The following is a 24,597-nucleotide window of genomic DNA, read 5'->3' on the forward strand; positions in this document are numbered from 1 at the left end:
CTCCGATTCTGAAATCACTTCACTGGCTCCCTGTAAAACAAAGAATCCAGTTCAAAATACTTCTGATCACTTTTAAAGCAGTAAATGGCCTAGCCCCAACCTATATCTCTGACATTATCCCTCACTATTATCCAACTCGTTCTCTCAGGTCATCTAGTCAAAGTCTTTTATCTGTCACCAGAATTAACACAAATATGGCTCATGGTGCTTTTAGTTATTGTGCCCCAACGCTTTGGAATTCCCTTCCCTTGGAATTAAGGTCAGCTCAGTCTACTCCCTCTTTTAAAAAGGCTCTTAAAACGTATTTATTTTCACAAGCTTTTGGTTGAGTTGACATTGTTTTACCCTGTTGAGTTGACATTGTTTTACCCCGTTTACATTGTTTTATCCTGTTTTTTCCTATTGAGCTGACATTGTTTTACCCTGTTTACATTGTTTTATGACGTTTTAGTGTCATTATTTTATTTTATTTATATTTTTATATTTTTTATATATGTCTAGTGCTGTTTTTAATCTTATTTTATTCTTTTCTTCTTTTACAGCACATTGAGTCTGTGTTAGCCACATGAAATGTGCTATATAAATAAAATTGACTTGACTTGAACTGATTGTCATCCCATTGAATGAAAACACCTGACTCTAATTTCACCTTCAAATTAACTGCTAATCCTAGAGGTTCACATACTTTTGCCACTCACAGATATGTAATATTGGATCATTTTCCTCAATAAATAAGTGACCAAGTATAATATTTTTGTCTCATTTGTTTAACTGGGTTCTCTTTATCTACTTTTAGGACTTGTGTGAAAATATGATGATGTTTTAGGTCATATTTATGCAGAAATATAGGAAATTCTAAAGGGTTCACAAACTTTCAAGCACAAATGTACCTTCCATGTAGATATCCCAGAGACGAGCCCCCATTACAGATCAAAACTGATAAGTTTTGATCTGTTTGTACTGAAAGAGATTGGATTGACAAAGTACGATCTAGGAATGTAGACCTCTGCCTCCTAGGAGATTCTGTCTCACTGATATATCCAGGAGCAACATTCACTGATGCAGACACAGTTGTTCAGAGATGTTTCTCAGTTTATTGTAGTACAAACATGAGTATATATCCACAATCAGGAGTCTGTTGTAGCTATATAACTGAAAGATATGCTTGACGAAGCTAAGTTATCAATGTATGACAAGGTAATGTCAATGGATGATCAGCATTACATCACTGGTCAGGATAACCTTATGAAAGCAAAGAGAAACATTAATGGTCAAGATAACCTTAGAGAGCAGAGAGCAGATGTCAGAGCAAAGTTAAATTTCAAGGATTTAACTAGAACTAGCCAAAGCAAGTACCAATTGACCAGCCTGTATCAGTTTCAAGCATGCCAAACATATCTCTATCATTAGTGAATTACCACTGCCCTCAGCAAATTAGCAAGTCAGAGAATAAACCAATTTCATTCATAAAATCATGATTTGTTTGCAGAATATGCAGAATTTCTCCACTGCAAAGGGAAAAAGTTCACTGATTTTGAGGAAGTGCATCAAGAGATCGAAGCAGAAACAGACTGCATCACTGGACAGAACAAAGGCATCTCTCCAGTGCCCATCAACCTGAGAGTTTACTCCCCTTACGGTGAGACATACAGTACATACACACAAAACTGACTGTGTAATAGATCCATGCAAGGCATATGTGCAGCTTTACATATTCAAAATTTATTTTAAAAAATTGAATTGACAATTTTTGCAAAAAAGTAATTTTCCTTGTGGAGACCACTTCCCAGGCACATAAAACCTCTTCTCCTTCCTCTCCAGTCCTGAATCTCACTTTAGTGGACTTGCCTGGAATGACCAAAGTACCAGTTGGGGATCAGCCAGCTGATATTGAGTTCCAGATCAGGGACATGCTCATGCAGTTTGTTACAAAGGAGAATTGCCTCCTGCTGGCCGTCTCTCCTGCCAACTCAGACCTTGCCAACTCTGATGCCCTGAAGATTGCCAAGGAAGTGGACCCTCAGGGTGTGAAATACAGTGTTTACTCCATATCAGTCCATCAGTATCTAGTGTGCTTTACTTCTAAGTAAGAACATGTCTTAAGGCTCACTCACAACCCGCTCACTCACTACTACGGGCGGGCTACAGTAAAAAATTTGGCAGAACCGTGCTTGAGACTTGCGTGACACTTGCGTGTGTTCAGTGCCATAGAAGATTGCAGACTGGCCATGGAGACTTTTGGTCCTGCACATGCAAATTCTACAGGTCTTGCTAAAAATCAAGAATGCATACACTACGTACGGGACCCGTACTCCTTTTGTACGCCTGAACCAAGTCAGCAGCACGGCTAGTAGGGGCTTTTTGTGATGACAGTAAGATGCACGAGTGATGCACGGTCATTGTACGAGTGACATGCCTCAGAAGTACGACCCAAGTACTCCACACTTGCTATTTGTGCAGCCCCCAAAACAGAAGTACATCTCACTTTCTACCCCTATGTGTGGCGTGCACGCGACACAAGAGGCAAGACTCTGGGTATATATATTGGGGGAGGAACCAAGGAACCGATCATGTAGCATGTAGCATTGTAGAAGGGAAGAAGACCACATCATTTGCTGTTTTTATTTGAGTATATGTTAATTTACCATGCAAATGTCAAATAATAAAACATGAGTATAAGGGAATAGCGCATTTTATTACAATGTAAAAAATCCCAACTAAATATCCCAACAGTTTGAGCACTCAAACACACTTTGACTCTGGCTACATTTACATTAGACCGTATCTGTCTCGTTTTCTTCGCGGATGCTCTGTCCGTTTACATTAAACCGCCTGGAAATGCCGGGAAACGGGAATCCGCCAGCGTCCACGTATTCAATCCAGATCGTGTCAGCTCCGGTGCTGTGTAAACATTCAGAATACACGGATACGCTGTGCTGAGCTCTAGCTGGCGTCTCATTGGACAACGTCACTGTGACATCCACCTTCCTGATTCGCTGGCATTGGTCATGTGACGTGACTGCTGAAAAACGGCGGGGACTTCCGCCTTGTATCACCTTTCATTAAAGAGTATAAAAGTATGAAAATACTGCAAATACTGATGCAAATACTGCCCATTGTGTAGTTATGATTGTCTTTAGGCTTGCCATCCTTCCACTTGCAAGTGGTAAGTGATATGCACTGGAATCACACACACAGCGGCTCAGTCCCGAAAACACAGCTTGTTCACTTCACTCGCGTGCTCTGTGAGCTGTGCAAGGCCAGAGTGCGCACCCTCCAGAGGGCACTCGCTGTTCAGGGCGGAGTGATTTGGAGCACAGGATGCCTGCGGAGCCGAGCGTATCCGTGTATTGGTATTGCTGTGTGCACGCAAATCGTGTATTGGTGTTGCTGTGTGCACACTAATCATTTTAAAAACGTTAATCTGATGATCCGCTGATACGGTCTAATGTAAACATGGGCTCTGACTCTGAGATTCTGTCCTGCTCCTACTCCTGCTGAGTGGTGGGAGGGGGTGTTGGGATGTCCTTGTTCTTATCACTGAGCACGGCACAATGGCCTGACAGCGATGATGGGATTGCAGTGTCCTCACTTCTGGGTGTCATTAGCTGAAACATACATGAAAATCAGCATATATAATATTAATTACAAAAGCATATAGATACCGAAATGAATGTTTAAAGCATGTGTATTATAGTGCAAGAGGTTTAATTAGTATTTACCTGTGAAAATACCTCTGGCGGGGTGCTGTGCCTTCTGGCAGCTTCAAGGCATACCTCTCCCTGTCTGTGCAGGACTTGCTGGTGCTGCTACCATCATCATCAAATTCTTCCTCCTCCTCCCCCTCTGCTGTTTCAGGCTGGGTTACTTCACTTTTGCTCATTTCTTCTTGGGTCCCATTTTCTAAACTTTAAACTGAAAATTTTCCCATTTTTCCCACAAAATATCCAATGTTCTTCAGTCAAAAGACAGATGCAGAATGCTGCAGACACGCTTTTATACCCACTCCTGGCTTGCATCACACACAAGTTATGAATGATTGTCACATGCTAAATCACATGCATCACACATGCTTCACAAGTGTGGCCCGTACACTTAGCACAGGAAACTGGTAAAATGCAAGTCACACGCACTCCACACTCACTGAATACACACTGTTTGTCACACACTGTATGTGCATCAGACATACACTTTCCATGGGCTAACAGCGCAATTTTTCCAATGCCTCGAGGAAGTCAGGCATGCAACCTGTACTTTACAAGTACTTTGCCCGTACTCCTCCCCCTGGGTTCACAACCCTGCGGCACGGCTGCAAGCTACCAAACCCTGCGACCCGTGCGTGTCCAAAACACTGACGGCAGGTTGTGAGTGTGGCATTAAATGGCCAGATGCACTGAACATATAGGTGCTATTGTTTTTAATGTTTTAATAAAAAAAGTTTCTTTTGGAATATGGGTTATTCTTGTTTGTGTTCATTTTTATTTTTTGTTTGTGACTATGCATGGGGGCGGCACGGTGGTGTAGTGGTTAGCGCTGTCGCCTCACAGCAAGAAGGTCTTGGGTTCGAGCCCCGGGGCCGGCGAGGGCCTTTCTGTGTGGAGTTTGCATGTTCTCCCCGTGTCCGCGTGGGTTTCCTCCGGGTGCTCCGGTTTCCCCCACAGTCCAAAGACATGCAGGTTAGGTTAACTGGTGACTGTAAATTGACCGTAGGTGTGAATGTGAGTGTGAATGGTTGTCTGTGTCTATGTGTCAGCCCTGTGATGACCTGGCGACTTGTCCAGGGTGTACCCCGCCTTTCGCCCGTAGTCAGCTGGGATAGGCTCCAGCTTGCCTGCGACCCTGTAGAAGGATAAAGCGGCTAGAGATAATGAGATGAGATGAGATGAGACTATGCATGGTAGCTTAAGTGTGTGTCTCTAAGCAGGTGTGAGAACAATTGGTGTGATCACTAAACTGGACCTGATGGATGAGGGTACGGATGCATGTGAAATTTTGGAAAACAAACTTCTTCCTTTGCGTAGAGGTAAATTTTATTGACAAAAGTACAATATGTTCACTCTGTCCACATTCCATAACACAGTGTGCACCATTGCTGAGTCAAAAAACTATTTTTAGATCAGCACTGAACATCTACAAAGGACACTCTTCATTAATGTGCCTACCTAGGAGTGAATATCCATCTTGATTCACACAAAGGCAATCTTAGGCCCTGTCCACACGGCAATGGATTCAGGTGACTCCGATACAATTGCTTATCGTTTAGGCCTGGCGTCCACACGGCACCGGCGTTTTGGATGCCCAAAACGCAATCTTTTTGAGAACGGGTTCCAGAGTGGAAAGATCTGGCAACGTTGCCGTTGTGAAGTCGTCTGGATGAGTAAAACGGATTTGTTTACGATGACGTCACAACCACATGACTGTGAGTGCTTCACGCCGGGTAGAAGTGTAACGAATATCACCAGGAAAAAGCCTTACAGAGCACTAGTGAGAGTGAAACATGAGCTTAGATATTATTATTATTATTATTATTATTATGTTCAGTGTTAGTTCACAGTAGTAATGCAAGAAGCAGAATAATGACAGTAATAGTGAAGCAAAAACATGCAATTGTACAAACACTGCAGCTCTACAGCAAAATATTCATTTATGAAATGGTCTGATTCTTAACACCAGTAGTGCCAATGAGCTTCTCATTGCGATGCGAGTTGTCAACAAATCCTATAACTTGGTTCATGAAACGCACTTACAAAATATTTTCACTGTGAATATTTATTGTGTAATGGTGCAAAGTGAGAGAGAGAGAGAGAGTCAATCCCGCCAGGAAAAATAGAGAAAAAAAGAGCGATCTCACCTCTTCAGATGTGGGTTTAAGTCCTACAATACATTCCTCAAAAAAGGCGTAGAGGAGCAAATTAATCATTATTTAATTAGCATTCAATTTATTCCGGACCATTAAAGACACCGCCTTCCGCGTAGAATCATAGGTCATCCTCGCCGCCATTTTGGAGAGGTCAAAGCGGAGAATAAAGATTAGCTGCGTTTAACTGTACCAACAGGTTTGCCATCCAAACGAGATCACATGGGATTACCTTTCACAGGTGAGACTGGAAAAATACTTTTCATTGTATTTGGTCATTATAATGTAATTTTACAAACAGATTTTCCTGACTTTGTGGCTAATATGCATCCTTACTTCTTCTATTGTTCTGGTGTCTCCGAAGGGACCGTCTTACAGCGCCCCTAGAGGTGTGGCATGTGTATTGCATCGTTTTCAGCAAGCGTTGCGTTGCCATATGGACCTGATATTTTACTGATTGTTGCCCATTTGGACGCAATATATTTTTAAATAACATCTCGTTGCCGTTGTCGTGTGGATGTAGCCTTAGAAACAAGGGCCTAAAACTTACTGCTATAGATCATGGTGTGGCAACGGGGGTGTGGTCAAGCACCGGTCTGTGACCGGAGGGCGGAGTCAGGGGAAGTAAGTGGCAGAATCACTACACCTGATGTCAATTAACCTGTGTTTGTGTGTCTTCCCAGTGACCACGCCATATATAAAGAGAGAGAGAGCAGAGGAAGTGAGCTCTCTCCTGAACCAGACGACGTGTGTGTGTATGACTGGGAGAGTAATTTGTGTCTGAAAAGAACAAGTAAACTAAATTATGGAACTTTATTCTGGCCTGCCATCTTTCTGTGCTCCTCCCCCTCCTATGAACTGCTACAGTGGTGCCGAAACCCGGGACGGAGCACAGGAAAAGAACAGCCCCATGGAGTCCTCCCCCTTCGCAGACCTGGTCCACGCCCTTGCCACGGCCCAGCAGAGCCAGCACCAGGCGCTAGTCACCCTCCGGAAGAAGCAAGAGCGCCGGTTTGAGGCCCTGGTGCTGGCGCAGCAGGAAGATCGACAGGCATTCCGGCACCTCCTCACGTCGGCGGGGTCCACCATCTCCACCGCCGTGGGCCCTTCTTCCCTCACCCAACCAAGATGGGCCCACAGGACGACCCTGAGGCCTTCCTCATGCTCTTCGAGCAGGCAGCAGAGGCCTTGGGCTGGCCGATGGAACAGCGAGTGGCGCGCCTCCTCCCCCCTGCTAACGGGTGAGGCGCAGCTGGCCGCGCTACAGCTCCCCGCCGACCGGCCTATGCGGACCTTCGGCGGGCCATCCTCCAGTGGGTGGGGCGCACCCCCGAACAACAGTGACAGCGCTTCCGCGCTCTGCGCCTGGAGGAAGTCGGCCGGCCGTTCGCGTTTGGCCAGCAGATCCGGGACGCCTGCTGGCGGTGGTTGAGGGCCGACAACCGCGACGCCGAGGGAATCATCGATCAGGTGGTGCTGGAGCAGTTCATCGTCCGCCTGCCAGAAGGAACTGCGGAGTGGGTCCAGTGCCACCGCCCGGCGTCTCTGGATCAGGCCATCGAGTTGGCGGAGGACCAGTTGGCGGCTGTTCCGACGGCAGGACAGTGGACATCCTCTTCTCTCCTCTCTCTCTCTCCCCCTCTCTCCTCTTGTGTCTCGTCCTCTCCCCGTTCCCTCACCGCGGAGGCGGGGGCCGGCCCCACGCCAGCCGGCTTGTCGCACCCACGGTGCCCTCCAGTTTCTCCCTTCTGTGTCTGTCTCTTCCCCCCCCTCAGGTGAGTGAGCCCCAGGTGAGTTTAGCAGGGAGAGGTCCCGGTGTCGCTTTGGCAGCAGCAGCTGTCACAGAGCTGTCTACGTCATCTCCGCGTCCGAGTGAGGAGCCGCCGGCTCCTCCTCCCTCTCTCGGGGAATCCCTTGCGGATTTCCCATTAGAGCAGTCGCGAGACGAGACTCTGCGGCATGCGTTTGACCAAGTGAGAGTAATCGATGGTCAAATGCTCCAGCCAAACGCCACCCCATCCTTCCCCTATTTTTCTATTATGAAGGATAGATTATACCGAGTGACGCAGGACACTCAGACGAAAGAGCAAATCACACAGCTTTTGATTCCAAAAAGCTGCTGGGAATTGGTATTCCAGGTGGCTCACTTTAATCCCATGGCTGGACACTTAGGGCAGGATAAGACACTAGCCCGAATAATGGCCTGGTTCTATTGGCCAGGGATTTGCGGCGATGTCTGTCTGTAGGTGGTGTACGGCGTGCCGCGAATGCCAGTTAGTAAATCCAGCAGCCATTCCAAAAGCGCCGTTGCGCCCTCTACCATTAATCGAGACCCCGTTCGAAAGAATTGGGATGGATCTCATCGGGCCATTAGATCGGACAGCACAAGGGTACCACTTTATATTAATTCTGGTGGACTATGCAACGCGATACCCAGAAGTGGGTGGTAGAAATAGGCAACTGGACTTGCTTGAAGATTCTTGAAAACATTTCACCTCTCATCCAAAAGGCTTCCTCAGTTCTCCTTTTGGACGAGAGGTGAAACGTTTTCAAGAATCTTCAAGCAAGTCCAGTTGCCCATTTCTACCACCCACAGTTTACTATGACCTGGATGATTGAGAATCTTCACAGACATGATACCCGGAAGCAGTGCCTCTTCGCAATATCTCAGCACGCAGTATTGCGGAGGCACTCTTCCGCATCATCTCCCGAGTTGGAATCCCGAAAGAGGTTCTGACTGACCAAGGCACCTCATTTATATCACAGACACTGAACCAACTGTATGGGTTATTAGGTATTAAGCCAATCCGCACCAGCGTGTATCACCCACAAACGGACGGTTTAGTTGAACGGTTCAATCGCACCCTCAAGAATATAATTAAAAAATTCCTAAGTGAGGACACACGTAATTGGGATAAGTGGCTCGAACCCTTGTTGTTTTCAGTGCAAGAGGTCCCCCAAGCCTCCACGGGGTTCTCCCTGTTCGAATTATTATATGGGTGTAAGCCACTCGGCATTCTAGATGTGTTGCGAGAAAATTGGGAGGAAGGACCTTCACCAAGTAAAAACGAAATTCAATACATTATTGACCTGTGCGCAAAACTCCACACACTCACACACCTAACCCAGGGGAATTTGTGGCAGGCCCAAGAACGGCAAACCCGCCTGTACGACAAGGGTACGTGCCTCAGGGAGTTCGCACCAGGAGATAAAGTACTCGTACTGTTGCCCACATCGAGCTCCAAATTGATCGCCAAGTGGCAAGGACCCTTTGAGGTCACACGGCGAGTCGGGGACGTTGACTATGAGGTTAGGCGAACGGACAGGGGCGGGGTGCTACAGATTTACCACCTCAATCTGGTCAAACTCTGGAATGAGGAGGTCCCCGTGGCATTGGTGTCGGTGGTTCCGGAGAAGGCAGAGCTGGGGCCGGAGGTTCAAAAGGGAGCATTGGCATCGCGTACCTCTCCGGTCCCCTGTGGAGACCACCTCTCTCTGACCCAACTCGCGGAGGTCGTCCAGTTGCAGACCGAGTTTTCAGACATGTTCTCACCCCTGCCCGGCCACACCGACCTCATAGAGCACCACATTGAGACGCCCCTGGGGGTGGTAGTGCGCAGCCGCCCTTACCGGCTACCCGAACACAAGAAAAAAGTGGCTCGGGAAGAACTCGAGGCCATGCTCGAAATGGGCATCGTCGAGGAGTCCCACAGTGACTGGAGCAGCCCGGTGGTCTTGGTACCCAAGGCCGATGGGTCGGTCCGGTTCTGTGTAGACTATAGAAAAGTCAACGCGGTGTCTAAATTCAACGTGTACCCAATGCCTCGTATTGATGAGTTGCTCAATCGACTAGGCACGGCTCGCTTTTACTCAACACTGGATTTAACAAAGGGTTATTGGCAGATCCCCTTGCCTCCATTATCCCGAGAAAAAATGGCCTTTTCCACACCGTTCGGCTTACACCAGTTTGTCACACTTCCTTTTGGGCTGTTTGGGACACCTGCTACGTTTCAGCGGCTGATGGATAGGGTCCTCTGCCCCCACATCACCTATGTGGCCACATACCTCGACGACATCATTATTTATAGTAATGACTGGCAGCGGTACTTACAACACCTGAGGGCCGTCCTTAGGTCGCTGAGGCGAGCGGGTGTCACAGCCAACCCAAAGAAGTGTGCGATTGGGCGGGTGGAAGTACAGTATCTGGGCTTCCACTTGGGCAACGGGCAGGTGCGTCCCCAAATTAACAAGACAGCAGCAATTGTGGCCTGCCCGAGGCCCAAGACCAAAAAGGGGGTGAGATAGTTCCTGGGGCTGGCTGGCTGGCTACTATCGTAGGTTTATACCTAATTATTTGGACGTCACCAGCCCACTGACTGATCTCACTAAAAAGGGGGCACCAGATCCGGTCCAGTGGATGGAGCAATGCCAGCGGGCTTTCTCTGAGGTAAAGGCTGCACTGTGCGGGGGGCCACTGTTACACTCCCCTGACTTTTCTCTCCCTTTTATGTTACAGACGGATGCGTCAGACAGAGGGCTGGGGGCCATTTTGTCCCAGGAGGTGGAGGGGGAGGACCGTCCAGTGCTGTACATCAGCAGAAAGCTGTCAGTACGTGAGGGGCGCTACAGCACGATCGAAAAGGAGTGCCTCGTGATCAAGTGGGCGGTCCTCGCCCTCCGCTACTACCTGCTGGGACGCCCTTTCACCCTCTGTTCGGACCATGCGCCCCTCCAGTGGCTCCACCGCATGAAGGATGTCAACACACGGATCACCCGTTGGTATCTGGCACTCCAACCCTTTAACTTCAAGGTGATCCACAGGCCGGGGGCGCAGATGGTTGTGGCGGCCTTTCTCTCCCGTCGGGGGGGGGGGGGAGTCGGCTGCAGGCCGGACGGCTGCCCAGCTTGAGTCGGGCAGTGGGGGTATGTGGCAGCGGGGGCGTGGTCAAGAGGGCGGAGTCAGGGAAGGTAAGTGGCAGAATCACTACACCTGATGTCAATTAACCTGTGTTTGTGTGTCTTCCCAGTGACCGCGCCCTATATAAAGAGAGAGCAGAAGAAGTGAGCTCTCTCCTGAACCAGACGACTTGTGTGTGTGTGTGTGTATGTGTGTGTGTGTGAGACTGGGAGAGTAATTTGTGTCTGAAAAGAACAAATAAACTAAATTATGGAACTTTATTCTGTCCTGCTGTCTTTCTGTGCTCCTCCCCCTCCTATGAACTGCTACACATGGGTTCTCAATTTTTGTATCCAGGGACCTCTTTCAGTAACAAAAAAAAAAAAAAAAAAAACACTGATTACCTTATAATGAAGTTGTGGCAGCTGGGGCATGGCCAAGTGTCAGTTTGTGAATGGAGGGCGGGCTCAGGGAAGGTGAGTGGCCAAGTCATTACACCTGTTGTCAATTAATGTGTGTGTGGGTGTGTTTGTTGCAGTGATGGTAGAACATAGAAAAGGAGTGAGAGAGCAGAGAAAAGGCTCTCTCCCAGAACAGAACATGACTGTTTGTGTGCGCACGTGTGTTCATGTGTCTTAGAGTGAGCACGTGAAGCTGAAAAGCATCAATAAACATGTGTGTGAATATCATCTCCTACCTGCTGTGCTATTGTACTCTACCCACATCAGGGAAGTGTTACAGTGGTGCCAAAACCCAGGAGTACAGAAGGGAACCACCCCATGGAGTCCTCACCGTTCAAAGATCTCATCCATGCCCTCGCTACCACTCAGCAGAACCAGCATCAAGTGCTGACCACCCTCCAGAAGGAGCAAGAACAATGCTTTGATGCTGGCCCAGCAGGAAGACCGCCAGGCGTTCCAGCATCTGCTTGTGTTGGCAGGGTCCACGACTGCCACTGTAGTGGACCCTTCCCACGTCATCCTCACAAAGATGGGCCTGCACAACGATCCAGAAGCCTTCCTAGTGCTCTTTGAGCAAGCGGCCAAAGCATGGGGGTAGCCGGTCGAACAGCACGCAGTGCGCCTACTTCCACTATTGACTGGCGAGGTGCAGCTTGATGCACAGCAGCTCCCCACCAACAGCTGGTTCGTATACGCCGACTTGAAGTGAGCCATCCTGTAGCATGTCGGCCGCTCCCCGGAACAACATCGTCAGCGCTTCCGGATGCTGAAATTGGAGGCAGTCGGCTGGCTGTTTGTATTTGGCCAACAGCCCCTGGATGCCTGCCCACAGTGGCTGAGGGTGGATGACTGCGATGTTGAGGGAATCATCGACCTGGTGACACTGGAACAGTTCATCACACGACTTCCAGAAGGAACGGCAGAGTGGGTCCAGTGTCATCACCCGGCATTGCTGGAACAAGCCAGCAAATTGGCAGAGGACCATCTGGTGGCAGTTCTGACAGCAGGCGGATGTCACCTCTTCTCTTTTTTCTCTTCTTCCCCCTCCCTATCGTCTTCCCTTCCCTGCTCTGTTCCCCCACTGCAGAGGCATGGGCCAGCTCCCCCCAGCCAGGCTGTTGTGCCCAAGGTGTCCTCCTGTCTTCCCCTTCCGTGTCTGTGTCTTCTCTCCCTCAGGTGAGTGACACCCATATCACCGGTGCAGGGGGGGAAACCTGGGCCAGTTTGCTGGCGCTGCGGGGAACTGGGACATCTCCAGAGTCAATGCTCTGCAATTGAGGTGGGAGCAGTGATCTGGATCCCTGACATGCCAGAGATGTGCTGCCCCCAATTAGGCCAGAGCATATCGTATACCAGTAAATGTGCAAGGGGATACATATCACGCATTGGTGGATTCCAGCTGTAATCACACCTCAATCCACCAAAGGTTGATGTAAGGTGAGGCATTGGGGAGAGCACAAGTGGTGAAGATTCTGTGTGTGCATGGGGATGTTCAGAACTACCCATTAGTGTCCGTCCACATTATATTTCGAGGAGAAAAGCATAAAATAAAGATGGTGGTTAATCCTCATCTCACCCACTCGCTGATTTTGGGGACTGATTGGCCGGGGTTCAAAGGATTGAAGGAACACATAGTAAGGAGTGGGTCCTGCATTAGTACATGATGGGGAGATCCCAGTGTGGCAATGACTGGGGAAGCTGTCACAGAGCCGTCTACATCAGCACTGTGTCAGGGCAATATGAGGAGTGAGGACCAGCTCGCCACTCCTCCCTCAAGGATTTCCTATTAGAGCAGTTGCGAGATGAGACTCTGCATCATGCATTTGACCAAGTGAGAGTAATCGATGGTCAAACTCTTGAGCCAAATGCGACACCCTCCTTCCCATTTTTTGCTATTATTAAGGATAGGCTGTATTGAGTGATGCAAGACACTCAAACCAGTAAACAGATAACACAGTTGTAAGTCCCAAAAGGTCATAGGGAACTCATTCCATGTGGCTCACTTTAATCCCTAGGCCAGACACTTGGGGCAGGACACATTAGCCCAAATAATGGCCCAGTTCTATTGGCCAGGGATTCGTGGGGATGTTCGTCAGTGGTGTGCAGTGTGCCACAAATGCCAATTAGTAAATCCTGCAGCGACTTCAAATTAATCGCCAAGTGGCAAGGGCCCTTCAAGGTCACATGGCGAGTCAGGGACGTTGACTATAAGGTGAGGCAAACAGATAGGGATGGAGCACTGCAAACCTCAACCTGTTAAAACATTAGAACAAGGGCGTCCCTGTGGTGTTGGTGTCAGTAGTTCCGGAGAAGATGGAGCTGGGGCTGGAGGTAAAAAAAAGTAATGTCTCAAACTGCTCCGGTCCCTTGTGGAGACCACCTCTCACCAGCCCAACTCACAGAGGTTGCCAAGTTGCAAAAGGAATTTTCCGATGTGTTCTCACCCCTTCCCAGCCACACCCATGTCACAGAATGACACATTGAAATGCCCCCAGGAGTGGTGGTGTGTAGCCGCCCTTACCGCTTGCCTGAACACAAAAAAGGTGGTTTGGTATGAACTCAAGGCCATGCTCGGCATGGGCATCCCAACTGGAGCAACCCAGTGGTCCTGGTTTCCAAGACCAATGGATCAGTCTGGTTCTGTGTGGATTATAGAAAACTTAATGCAGTGTCTAAATTTGATGCATACCCAGTGCCTCACACTGATGAGTTGCTCAAATGGTTAGGCCCTGTTCACTTTTATTCGACACTGGATTTAACAAAGGGATATTGGCAGATCCCCTTTTGACTCCTCTATCCCAAGAGAAAATGGCTTTTTCCACACTGTTTGGATTACACCAATTTGTCATGCTTCCTTTTGGGTTATTTTGGGCTCCTGCTATGTTCCAACGGCTCATGGACAAGATCCTCTGCCCTCATGCCACCTACGCAGCAGCTTACCTCAACAACATTATTTATAGCAACGATTGGCTACGGCACCTGGAACACCTTAGGGCTATCCTAGAGTTGCTGAGGCATGTGGGTCTCACAGCTAACCTGAAAAAGTGTACGATTGGGCGGGTGGAAGTATGGTCTCTGGGTTTCCACTTGGGTCATGGGCAGGTGCATCCCCAAATTGACAAGACTGCAGTGATTGCGGCCTGCCCGAGGCCCAAGACCAAAAAGGAGGTATGAGATAGTTCCTGGGGCTGGCTAGCTAATTAGGTATGAACGTACAATAGTATTCAGACATCACCAGCCTGCTGATTGATCTCACTAAAAAGGGAGCACCAGATCTGGTCCAGTGGACGGAGCAGTGCCAACAGACTTTCACTAGAGTGTAAGCTGGACTGTGTGGGGGGCCACTTCTACACTCCCCTGACTTCTCTCTCTCCTTTATTTCACTGATGGATGGATGGCTGGGGGCTGTTTTGTCCCAGAAAGTGGAGGGCAAGGAGCGTCCTGTGCTGTACATCAGCTGCAAGCTCTCAATGCATGAAAGTAAGTACAGCACCATTGAAAAGGAGTGCCTGGCCATCAAATGGGTGGTCCTCACCCTCAGATACTACCTGCTGGGGCACCCTTTCACCATCTGTTTGTACCACGTGCCCCTCCAGTGGCTCCACTGCATAAAGGATGCCAATGCACAGATCACCCATTGATATCTCACCCTCCAGCCAATTAAATTTGAGGTGGTCCACAGGCCAGGTGCACAGATGGTAGTGGCAGACTTTCTGTCCCATTGGGGGCGTCGGGTCGGGTCCATTGCAGGCCTGATGGCTCCCTGGCCTGAGTCAGGCCAAGTGTCAGTTTGTGAATGGAGGGCAGGGTCAGGGAAGGTGAGTGACCAAGTCATTACATCTGTTGTCAATTAATGTGTGTGTGGGTGTGTTTGTTTCAGTGATGGTGGAACATAGAAAAGGAGGGAGAGAGCAGAGAAAAGGGAGCTCCCCGGATCAGTGTGTGTGTGTCCTAGAGTGAGCAAGTGAAGCTAAAAATCATCAATAAACGTGTGTGTGAATATCATCTCCTGCTTGTCTGTACTCCACCCACATCAGGGAAGTGTTACAGAAGTGTTGCTGCTTCTAGGGCTCCCAGTTCAAATCTGAGCTTGGCTTACTGTCTGAGGCTACATCCACATGACAATTGCAACAAGATGTTATTTAAAAATATATCGCGTCCAAATGGGCAACAATCAGTAAAATATCAGGTCCATATGGCAACGCAACGCTTGCTGAAAACGATGCAATACACATGCCACACCTCTAGGGGCGCTGTAAGACGGTCCCTTCGGAGACACCAGAACAATAGAAGAAGTAAGGACGCATGCGCATAAACTAATATGCGCGAGACTTCATATTAGCCACAAAGTCAGGAAAATCTGTTTGTAAAATTACATTATAATGACCAAATACAATGAAAAGTATTTTTCCAGTCTCACCTGTGAAAGGTAATCCCATGTGATCTTGTTTGGACGGCAAACCTGTTGGTACAGTTAAACGCAGCTAATCTTTATTCTCCGCTTTGACCTCTCCAAAATGGCGGCGAGGATGACATGATTCTACGCGGAAGGCGGCGTCTTTAATGGTCCGGAATAAATTGAATGATACACGTTGATGGATTAATTTGTTGTTTCTCACCTGTGAAAGGTAATCCCATATGATCTCGTTTGGACGGTAAACCTGTTGGTACAGTTAAACGCAGCACATGAATCTTTATTCTCCGCTTTGACCTATCCAATATGGCGACGAGGATGACGTATGATTCTACGTGGAAGGCGGCGTCTTTAATGGTCCGGAATAAATTGAATGATACACGTTGATGGATTAATTTCTTCTATGCCCTTTTTGAGGAATGTATTGTAGGACTTAAACCCACATCTGAAGAGGTAAGATCGCTCCTTTTTTTCCCCTATTTTTGCTGGCGGGATTGACTCTGCCCTAAGGGCAGAGTCTCTCTCTCTCTCTCACTTTGCACCATTACACAATAAATATTCACAGTGAAAATATTTTGTAAGCGCGTTTCATGAACCAAGTTATAGGATTTGTTGACAACTCGCATCGAGTTCGTTACACTTCTACCCGGCGTGAAGCACTCACAGTCAAGTGGTTGTGACATCATCATAAACAAATCTGTTCTACTCATCCAGACGACTTCACAATGGCAACGTTGCCAGATCTTTCCACTCTGGAACCCGTTCTCAAAAAGATTGCGTTTTGGGCACCCAAAACACCGGTGCCGTGTGGACGCCAGGCCTAAACGATAAGCAATTGTATCGGAGTCACCTGAATCCGTTGCCGTGTGGACAGGGCCTGAGTTTTGCGTGTTTTCCTCCTAGGCTCATCCAAGGCATACACCCATTCATCCATCTATCCATTATCTGTTGCCACTTATCCTGTACAGGGTCCCAGGCAAGCTGGAGCCTATCCCAGCTGACTATGGGTGAGAGGTGGGGTACACCCTGGACAAGTCATCAGGTCATCGTAGGGCTAACAAATAGAGATAACCATTCACACTCACACCTACGGTCAATTTAGAGCCACCAATTAGCCTAACCTGCATGTCTTTGGACTGTGGGGGAAACTGAAGCACCCAGAGGAAACCCACGCAAACACAGGGAGAACATGTAAACCCCACACAGAAAGGCCCTCGTCAGCCACTGGGCTCGAACTCAGAACCTTCTTGCTGTGAAGCAACAGTGCTAACCACTACACCACCAGGCATACACCCATATTGTGTAAAGTCTTCCCAGGATAGGCTGTCATTCCAGGAGTGGTTAGTGGTTTCTAAAGATCATAATGTTTTCATTCATTCATCACCTTCAGTAATCCTGGTCAGGATGGGACACCAGTAAGCCAAGTTCATGTTCAAATCACAGACCCTGGAACTGTAAGGGAGGTGGCAACACTACCCACTGTGCCACATTTACAGAGAAATTTTTAAACCTCATTCTTTCTACCCACAGCACACACTTTTATAAGTATTATTAAAATTGCAGTAAGATGGAAATAAGTTGACATGGTTTATTCTTGTTTTGGATTTTTGAGTTGGATAAACAATTAGGCTTAAAACTATAAGAACTGAAACATCTTTAAACAACTGTCATGCCATTAAAAAAAATCATGACTCTTGGATATGGATCCTTGGCTATCCACTTTGGAATCATGGCTCTAGGGTTCTTGCACACCTCATAACATATGATGAACTAGGAAAGCACTCGGAGAGCGCAGACCTCCGCCAAGAATCCTTTAAAAAACTCCGGGATCCAGAAGGTGATCCGGATCACCGGCAAAATTTAATGGATTGTTACTTGTGCCCAGTCACACCTTTGGAAAAAATTTCAGAGCAATCCGTTCATAACTTTTTCCGTAATGTTGCTAACAGACAAACCAACAAACAAACAAACAAAGTAACGCTACCGAAAACATAACCTCCTTGGCGGAGGTAACCGGGGTAATAAAGACTTCACGCCTGTGATCTGGCTCACTGATAACTGATGTCCCCTATAGGCTACATCGGAGTTGTGAACCTCAGTCAGAAAGATATTGATGGAAAAAAGGATATTACTGCTGCTATGGCAGCTGAGAGGAAGTTCTTCCTCAGCCACCCTTCCTATCATCACCTGGCTGAGCGCATGGGGACACCTTACCTGCAGAAAGTCCTCAATCAGGTAAGAGATAATAGAATTACTTTCACAATTAAACATTTGCTTTATAACTCATATTTTGTATAGAATGATACATATATGATAGTTGGAAAATATAGCTATCTAGTTTGTAGCTCAAAGAACGGGTATCAAATGATATGTGGAACCTCATAAGGTATTTCATATAGAACATGGTGACTTGACCTGAGAGGGTGAATTCACTTGCATCAGGTTAATTTGTAAAAGCAGTGGCAGAAAATGAAATTCACAGACAACTAGGCAAAAACTGTCTATGGTCATTATTTCGCAACAGCGGACTCCTCAATAGAAATGAACACAACACCAAAAACAGGAAAACTGCATGGTTTGGCAATGATAAACTAAATTAGGATGAACCAGGAGTAATAAAAGACTTTGTGGCTAATTGTGGTTAACTATCATCAGTCTTTACTCAAATGAGCACAAAATCTGCTTGTTGGATTGGAGGTCCAACAGCGTGACCTGCTTTGATAACCAACCTCTGGATTTTCTCTGTTTGCAGCAACTAACCAATCACATTCGAGACACGTTACCAGGGCTGAGGAACAAGTTGCAAAGCCAGCTGCTGTCCACTGAGAAGGAAGTGGAGGAGTACAAGAACTTCCACCCGGACGACCCTTCCCGCAAGACCAAGGCCCTTCTTCAGTCAGTTGAATTTTTGTGATGTCATTATTTCTTAAAAATCTAGCACATATGCAAATATGTATATAAGTATGTGATAATAAGGTTAATTCTGTGTGATAATTTATTTTTCTGATGCATTTTTCTGGTGTGATAATGAATTTTTCTTCTTTATTAGTACAATTGCAAGCTCAGTTTGGTTCAGGATATACATGAGCTCATGTCTATTAATCAACTGCTGCTTTTGTCATGGAAACTCTCCCAAGCAAGAGGTTGCAGAAAAGTTTAGGCCTTTATTAAACCAATTAATAAAAGCCGAGTCAGTCTGCAAAGTGAACTGATTCTAAGTCTCAAATCATCCATTTTTATAGTGTTCCACCAATATTTCCAATGCTTACTTGTACTTGGTAAGGTCTTCACGTTTAGTCTGCCTGCTTGCAATCTAGTTTTAATGAACTTAGGAGGCATCTCCAAGAACTCCTGTCCATAGCAGCACGAATGGTTGTGGAGATGTCGCAGTAGTCGCTGAACAGTTGCCTGACATCAGCAGCAATAGTTTGCAGAATGCTAAGATGTGGGCGGCCAATGCTGCGGTGACCATGGGAGGGAGTCCAGCCCAGTAGATATTTAGGGAGTCGGCCAGTCTCCATCCGAGTGTTGTGCCCAAAATAGTGCAATCTGTTCACCTGGATAAGCATACCAAGCTTACAACAGGCAGTCTGAGGCTCTGCAAGATGTATATATCATTCAGCATTAATGATGCCTACTGAGATGTACAGACTACCCATGTCATGTTCACTAATGCACCCTCATAGCATCACAGATGCTGGCTATTGAACTGAGCACTGATAACAAGCCCGATGGTCCTTCTCCTTTTTAGCCTGGAGGACACTGTATCCATGATTTCTTAAAATAATTTCTACTTTTGATTTGTCAGACCTAGGGACAATTTTCCATTTTGCCTCAGTCCATTGTAAGAGAGCTCAGGCCCAGCGAAGGTGGCGGTGTTTCTGGATATTGTTTATGTACGATTTTAACTTGCATTTGTGGATGCAGTCATGAACTGTTTTCACAGACGATGATTTTCTGAAGTGTTCCTGAGTCCATACAATGATTTCTATTACAGACACGTCTGCCTTTAATGCAGTGCCACCTGAGGGCCTGAAGATCACAGGCATCCAATGTCTTGTCTCTTGCATACAGAGATTTCTCCAGATTCTCTGAATCTTTTAATGATATTATCTGCCATATGATGTAATCCCCAAATTCTTTGCAATTTTACATTGAGAAATGTTATTCTTTTTTTATAACATTTGTTTATTGATTGCCCATGCAGTCTTTCACAAAGCAGTGAGCCCCTCCCCATCTTTACTTCTAAGAGACTCAGCCTCTCTGGGATGCTCTTTTTATACCGACTCATGTTACTGATCTGTTGCCAATTAACCAAATTAGTTTTGTTTAGCATTACAAAACTTTTTTAGTCTTTTGTTGCCCCATCCCAACTTTTTTTTAAAACATGTTACTGACAACAAATTTAAAATGAGCATATAAATGACATGTTAGGACTAGGACTGTTTTGGCCTCTAGAGGCCGCTGTTATTTCCTTTTCATGTCGTGTTTATTTTGGCCTCTAGAGGCCGCCACTGTTCCTGTGTCTTGTGTTTGTGTTAATTGCCTAATTATCTTCACCTGTGTCCTTAATTAGTTTGTCTATTTATACCCCTGAGTTCAGTCCTCTTGTCACGGAGTCTTTGTGCTGTTATGTTTATCTCCAGTTTCCTTTGTACTGTGTTTTTTGATCTTCTTAGCTTTTGTATTTTTGCACTTTGCTTTTCTTTTGGATTATACTCTTTGGTTTTTTTTGTCTTTTGTTTTGCCCTGTATATAGTGTATATAGTTTAAATAAACCTTTTGATTCTTTTTCTACTTCCGCCTCACGCCTCTGCATTTGAGTCATCCCCCTGGTGGCCTAGTGGGGGTTTGCTGGATTATCACACCAACGAACCAGGTTCGAATCCCAGCAAAACCCTAACAGAAAGACTCCGTCATGACCGACTCAGCAGAGGCTGCTTCAACTGTCTACCCGGCCAACCTTCAGGGAATTATGGCAGCTTTGACACGCTTCGGAGCGACCATGGACGCTCATGGACGTACGCTCACCAGCCAACGTGAGGCCCTCGCTCGCCACGAGGAACTGCTTCAGCAAATTGGGAAAACCCTGGCACAGCTGACATCTCTGCCTGCATCTCCTGCTCCTAATCCAGTTCCTGCTCCTGATCCAGCTCCCACTCCTGCTCCAGTGCCTCCTGCAATGCTGCCTTCTTCACCTCGCGAACCCAGCCTTCCTGCACCACAGAGGTATGACGGCAAGCACAGTGAGTGCCGAGAGTTCCTTACCCAGTGTCAACTCACCTTTGAGCTTCAGCCTACCACCTACAATACGGATCGCCGCAAGATTGCCTTTGTGATCACCTTATTAGCTGGTAAGGCGCGAGCCTGGGCTACTGCTATCTGGCAAAGACAGGGACCTGAGTGCTTTGATTTCCAGCTGTTTTCTGAAGAGATGCTTCGGGTCTTCGATCAGGCAGACATCAGTACCGACGCAGCCCGAAAGCTCATGTCCATCCGGCAAGGAGGAAGCGTCGCAGATTACGCCATCTCGTTCCGAACACTCGCAGCAGTAAGTGGATGGAACGAGACTGCCCTGGTGTCAGCCTTCCACCATGGTCTGTCTGACCCCATCAAGGACGGTCTGGCCTCTATTGGATGCCCAAGTGACCTCGAAACCCTCATCTCACATGCTATTCGTCTGGACAACAGGATGAGAGAACGCCACCAAGCCTTGAGCCCCCCCAGCCTCCCTACCTCTACCTGGAGACCGTCTACCTCCTTCAGTGACTGTCCAGAACCCATGCAAGTGGGTCGTACTCGCCTCTCCGCATCTGAGAGGGAGCGCAGAAGGAGGGACAAGTGCTGCATCTACTGTGGCAAGCCTGGTCACTTCCGAGCATCATGTCCCGAACTCTTGGGAAAAGGACCGCCCCGTCCAGCCGAGGGAGGGTTGTGACGGGGCCTACCCTCTCTCCCGGACTCCCTGGCCAAGGAATCTACATCCCGGTCTCCATCTCCTGGGGTGAGTCTGTCCACTCTTGTCAAGCTTTGATAGACTCAGGGGCGGCTGGGAACTTTATGGATATTCACTTCGCCCAAAGCATCAATATTCCGACTGCACCTCTTGAAGTCCCACTGTCTGTGTCTGCCCTCGATGGCCAAGCGTTAGGTGATGGAAGAGTCACCCAAGTTACTTCTCCAGTTTTCCTCCAGTCTCAAGGTCACAAGGAAGAAATATCCCTGCACCTGATTCCTTCACCTGAGTTCCCAGTTATTCTAGGCCTTCCTTGGCTTACTCGCCACAACCCTCGCATAGACTGGGTAACAAGCCAGGTTGTGGAATGGGGCCCTGCATGCCATGCCTCTTGTCTGCTCTCTAGCTCTCCTGTGTCTCCTGCCGAGCCCCCTGATCTCACCGAGTTATCTCAAGTTCCCACAGAGTACTGGGATCTCAAGGAGGTATTCAGCAAGAGCAGGGCCGCCGTTCTTCCTCCGCACCGGGCCTACGACTGTGCCATCGACTTGCTCCCTGGGACTACCCCTCCTCGTGGCAGACTGTTTTCACTCTCTCAGCCAGAACGCAAGGCCATGGAGGAATACCTCAAAGATGCCCTGGTCTCTGGGTTTATTCGACCCTCCACTTCACCTGCTGGAGCCGGCTTCTTCTTTGTCGGCAAGAAGGATGGGGGGCTCCGACCATGTATTGATTACAGGGGCCTGAATAAGATCACTGTGCGCAACCGATATCCCCTTCCGCTGATGTCCACAGCTTTCGACCTGCTCCAAGGCGCCACCGTCTTCACCAAGTTGGACCTACGGAACGCATACCACCTCATCCGTATCCGACAGGGAGACGAGTGGAAGACTGCCTTTAACACCCCGTCTGGGCACTACGAATACCAGGTGATGCCCTTCGGACTCACCAACGCACCAGCTGTTTTTCAGGCCCTAATCAACGACGTCTTAAGGGACATGATTAACCTATATGTTTTTGTCTACCTCGACGACATCCTTATCTTTTCCAAGACCGTGCAGGAGCACCGCCACCATGTCCGCCAGGTTCTCCAGAGGCTGCTACAGAACAATCTGTTCGCCAAGGCCCAGAAATGCGAATTTCATGTTCCCGAGGTCTCCTTTCTGGGATTTATTGTACGGACAGGCCAACTCCAAATGGACCCTGCCAAGACCCTGGCCGTCCGGGATTGGCCTACTCCCAAGTCCGTTAAGGAGGTTCAGCGGTTCTTAGGATTCGCTAACTTCTACCGCAAGTTCATCAGGAACTTCAGTTCTGTGGCAGCACCCATGTCAGACCTCACCAAAGGGACAGGTGGATCTTATGGCTGGTCTCCTCAGGCAGAAAAGGCGTTCAAAGACCTCAAGGACCGCTTCTGCACGGCACCCATTCTGGTTCTCCCGGACACCTCCCAACCATTCATCGTGGAGGTGGACGCCTCGGACAGTGGTGTCGGCGCGGTGCTCTCTCAACGTTCGGAAGGAAAGCTGCACCCCTGCGCTTACTTCTCCCACCGCCTGAGTCCTGCTGAGTCCCGGTACGATGTGGGGGATCGAGAACTGCTAGCGGTCAAACTGGCCCTTGAGGAGTGGAGGCACTGGCTGGAGGGAGCACAACATCCATTCCTGGTTTGGACTGACCACAAGAACCTGGAGTACCTCCAGCAAGCCAAGAGACTGAACCCTCGACAGGCTAGGTGGGCCCTGTTTTTCAGTCGGTTTGACTTCACCCTCTCGTACCGCCCCGGCTCCAAGAACACCAAACCTGACGCACTGTCCAGACTGTTCTCTGCCACTAACAGGGAGAATGAAGTTGGGCCTATTATCCCTGTGTCCCGGATTGTGGCCCCTGTCCGCTGGGGTATTGAGGAGGCTGTCCGACGAGCCCAACGCCAGGACCCCGGTCCTGGGACGGGGCCACCAGGCCTCTTGTACGTCCCACATCAAGCCCGGGCCAAGGTTCTCCAGTGGGGTCACTCTTCCCCTCTCACCGCCCACCCGGGAGCTCGGAGGACCCTGGACTTCCTGAAAAGACGCTTCTGGTGGCCTAACATGGAGAAGGAAGTAAGGTCATTTGTCCTGTCCTGTGAGGTTTGCACCAGAACCAAGAACCCACGACAGCGTCCCCAGGGTCTCCTGCATCCTCTGACCATTCCCCGGCGTCCCTGGTCCCACGTGGCAGTCGACTTTATCACGGGTCTCCCTGAGTCACAAGGTAACACGGTCATTTTGGTCTTAGTTGACAGATTCTCCAAGGCCTGCCGCTTCATACCACTGTGCAAACTCCCCTCTGCTCTTGAAACTGCGAAACTTTTGTTTAATCATGTCTTCCGAGTCTTTGGTCTTCCACAGGACATCGTCTCAGACCGAGGGCCCCAGTTCTCCTCCCGAGTGTGGCACGGGTTCTGCAAGGTCATCGGAGCCACTGCCAGCCTCTCCTCTGGGTTTCACCCACAGTCCAATGGTCAGACGGAGAGGCTCAACCAGGACCTGGAAACCACCCTGCGAGGCCTGGCTATGGATAACCCGACATCGTGGAGCACCTGGCTGCCATGGGCGGAGTACGCCCACAACACCCTGCAGTCATCGGCCACCAAGCTGTCGCCATTCCAGTGCCAATTCGGGTTCCAGCCACCTCTGTTCCCGGACCAGGAGGAGGACGCGGGGGTGCCCTCGGTCAACCAATATGTGAGACGGTGTCGCAAGACCTGGAGCAAGGTCAGGAAGACCCTCATACAGACCTCCAGAACCAACCAGACTCAGGCCAACCGCCATAGAAGACCTGCACACGCTTTCCGCCCTGGGCAGCGTGTTTGGCTGTCCACTAAGGACCTTCCACTGCGGGTGGAGAACCGCAAGCTTGCTCCTCGCTACATTGGCCCCTTCAAGGTGGTGCGCAGGGTGAACCCTGTCTCCTACCGGCTCCAGTTGCCCCGGACTCTGAGGATCAACCCCACTTTCCATGTTTCCCTGT

General features: G+C 48.5%; 1 protein-coding gene across 1 annotated transcript in view; it reads left to right on the plus strand.

Moving 5' to 3' along the window:
- dnm1b (dynamin 1b) overlaps nucleotides 1–24,597 on the plus strand; it is a 135,396-nt gene that overhangs the window by 57,587 nt on the left and 53,212 nt on the right. The window contains exons 4-8 of the mRNA XM_060907122.1: nucleotides 1,490–1,639; nucleotides 1,822–2,025; nucleotides 4,925–5,023; nucleotides 17,704–17,864; nucleotides 18,382–18,539. Coding sequence (XP_060763105.1) covers nucleotides 1,490–1,639; nucleotides 1,822–2,025; nucleotides 4,925–5,023; nucleotides 17,704–17,864; nucleotides 18,382–18,539 — 772 coding nt within the window. The remainder of the gene's footprint in view (nucleotides 1–1,489; nucleotides 1,640–1,821; nucleotides 2,026–4,924; nucleotides 5,024–17,703; nucleotides 17,865–18,381; nucleotides 18,540–24,597) is intronic.

This window comes from Neoarius graeffei, chromosome 24 (assembly GCF_027579695.1).
Source record: "Neoarius graeffei isolate fNeoGra1 chromosome 24, fNeoGra1.pri, whole genome shotgun sequence".
NCBI classification, from domain to species: Eukaryota; Metazoa; Chordata; class Actinopteri; order Siluriformes; family Ariidae; genus Neoarius; species Neoarius graeffei.